The following is a 1703-nucleotide window of genomic DNA, read 5'->3' on the forward strand; positions in this document are numbered from 1 at the left end:
TGGTCCTGTTAGCAGCCTGGTCCTGTTAGCAGCGTGGTCCTGTTAGCATGCTGGTCATGTTAGCAGCATGGTCCTGTTAGCAGCCTGGTCCTGTTAGCAGCGTGGTCCTGTTAGCATGCTGGTCATCTTAGCAGCGTGGTCCTGTTAGCAGTGTGGTCCTGTTAGCATGCTGGTCATGTTAGTATACTGGTCCTGTTAGCATGCTGGTCATGTTAGCAGCGTGGTTCTGATAGCAGCATGGTCCTGTTAGCAGCCTGGTCCTGTTAGCAGCGTGGTCATGTTAGCAGCGTGGTCCTGTTAGTATACTGGTCATGTTAGCAGAATGATGATAGTAACGACCGCTGCAACGGACGATGACTGCCCTCCAGAACCGAGTCCGATAGACACAGAATATTCAATGTTCCCACGGAACCCAACTGTTCCGTAGGGTTTGGTCCGTGCAGGCAGATGGAGGATCATGGAGACGGCCGCCATGACAGGCCGGAGCCTGAGCCTGAGGCTGGAGGGGGCCGGAGAGGGTTGGTTTAGTGCACGAGTGTCCAATCCTTGTCCTACTCGAAACATGTAATCTGCAGGATAGTGTCCCGCAAGGAGCAGGATTAGGCACCACAGATTATCACATTACTTTATTTCTTAAAGAAAATTGTGAATTCTTTATGTTCAGCTGCAGAAGCTTGGTGGTCAGTGTTGTGGTCTTGTAATCCTGAGGCTGCAGGTTCAAGCCCAGGACGTGTCAGGAAGGACGTAAAAATAACTGCCAGAATCGTCCACGTGTGATCGCTCACTGTGGCGACCCCTGCAGAAGAGAGCAGCCCAAAGAAAAACATTTGCTACGACTGTCTCTCCTGCAGTATGTGTTTCCTTGATGGTTCTAACGTTTCTTAATTGTCCACGGATGTTGAGTGCTTTGTTTTAAAATATATATCTGGAGATGAAAATCAGCAACTGTAACTTTACAGGATTTATTTGTTGAAATGAAGTCAGTCTAATTAAAAAGCTGATTTTTCTCAAAAGCTTTCAGATAATAATTCTACAGTATTTTAATTTGTTGTTTTAACCACTCCAGTCCAGAAAAACACTCATCTCTAAAACGGCTGTCGTTCACTGTTCAAATCCCTCAGCGTCGGTGGGCGTCCGTGCTTTAAACAAAATAATGAAACTAGATAAAACTATTGAACGGCATTGTTGAACATTAATTCCAACGTTTTCTTCTTATTAAAACTCGCAGACATTTATCACCAATTTCACTGAAAAAGCAACTTGGATTGGCCTGAATGACAAAGACGCCGAAGGGTCCTGGAAGCGGGTCGATGGAACGCCCCTGAGTTTTGTGTAAGGCACTTCTCATTAAACACACAAAACAAGTTTTATGCCCGAGGAAGGAGTTGAAGACAGAATTTGCTCAAACTTCTCAACTTTTCAACTTCAAAAGATAAAATGTTAATTTCATGTCGAGCTGTGTCTTTGACCGTCCTTCTTTGCATTACCATAAATAAATACCAGGCCAAATGTTTCATACCAACTTGACTGCATTTTTCTCACCCAGGTTCTGGGCCGAGCACCAGCCCGATAACGGTGGTGACTGCTCACAGTGCGGAGAAGAAGACTGTGCACACCTCAGAGGAGGAAACCTGTTATGGAACGACATTTCCTGTAGAACATCTATGCAGTGGATCTGTGAAAAACGAGTCAAACAAGAGTGA

At 45.4% G+C, this 1703-nt stretch overlaps 1 protein-coding gene across 1 annotated transcript in view; it reads left to right on the forward strand.

The window, feature by feature from the left end:
- Window positions 1–1703, forward strand: part of LOC119419764 (C-type lectin domain family 17, member A-like) — a 4554-nt gene extending 2851 nt beyond the window's left edge. Inside the window, exons 3-4 of the mRNA XM_037687147.1 lie at window positions 1229–1332; window positions 1547–1703. Coding sequence (XP_037543075.1) covers window positions 1229–1332; window positions 1547–1703 — 261 coding nt within the window. The remainder of the gene's footprint in view (window positions 1–1228; window positions 1333–1546) is intronic.

This window comes from Nematolebias whitei, chromosome 13 (assembly GCF_014905685.2).
Source record: "Nematolebias whitei isolate Nwh7 chromosome 13, NemWhi1, whole genome shotgun sequence".
In the NCBI taxonomy this organism is placed as follows: Eukaryota; Metazoa; Chordata; class Actinopteri; order Cyprinodontiformes; family Rivulidae; genus Nematolebias; species Nematolebias whitei.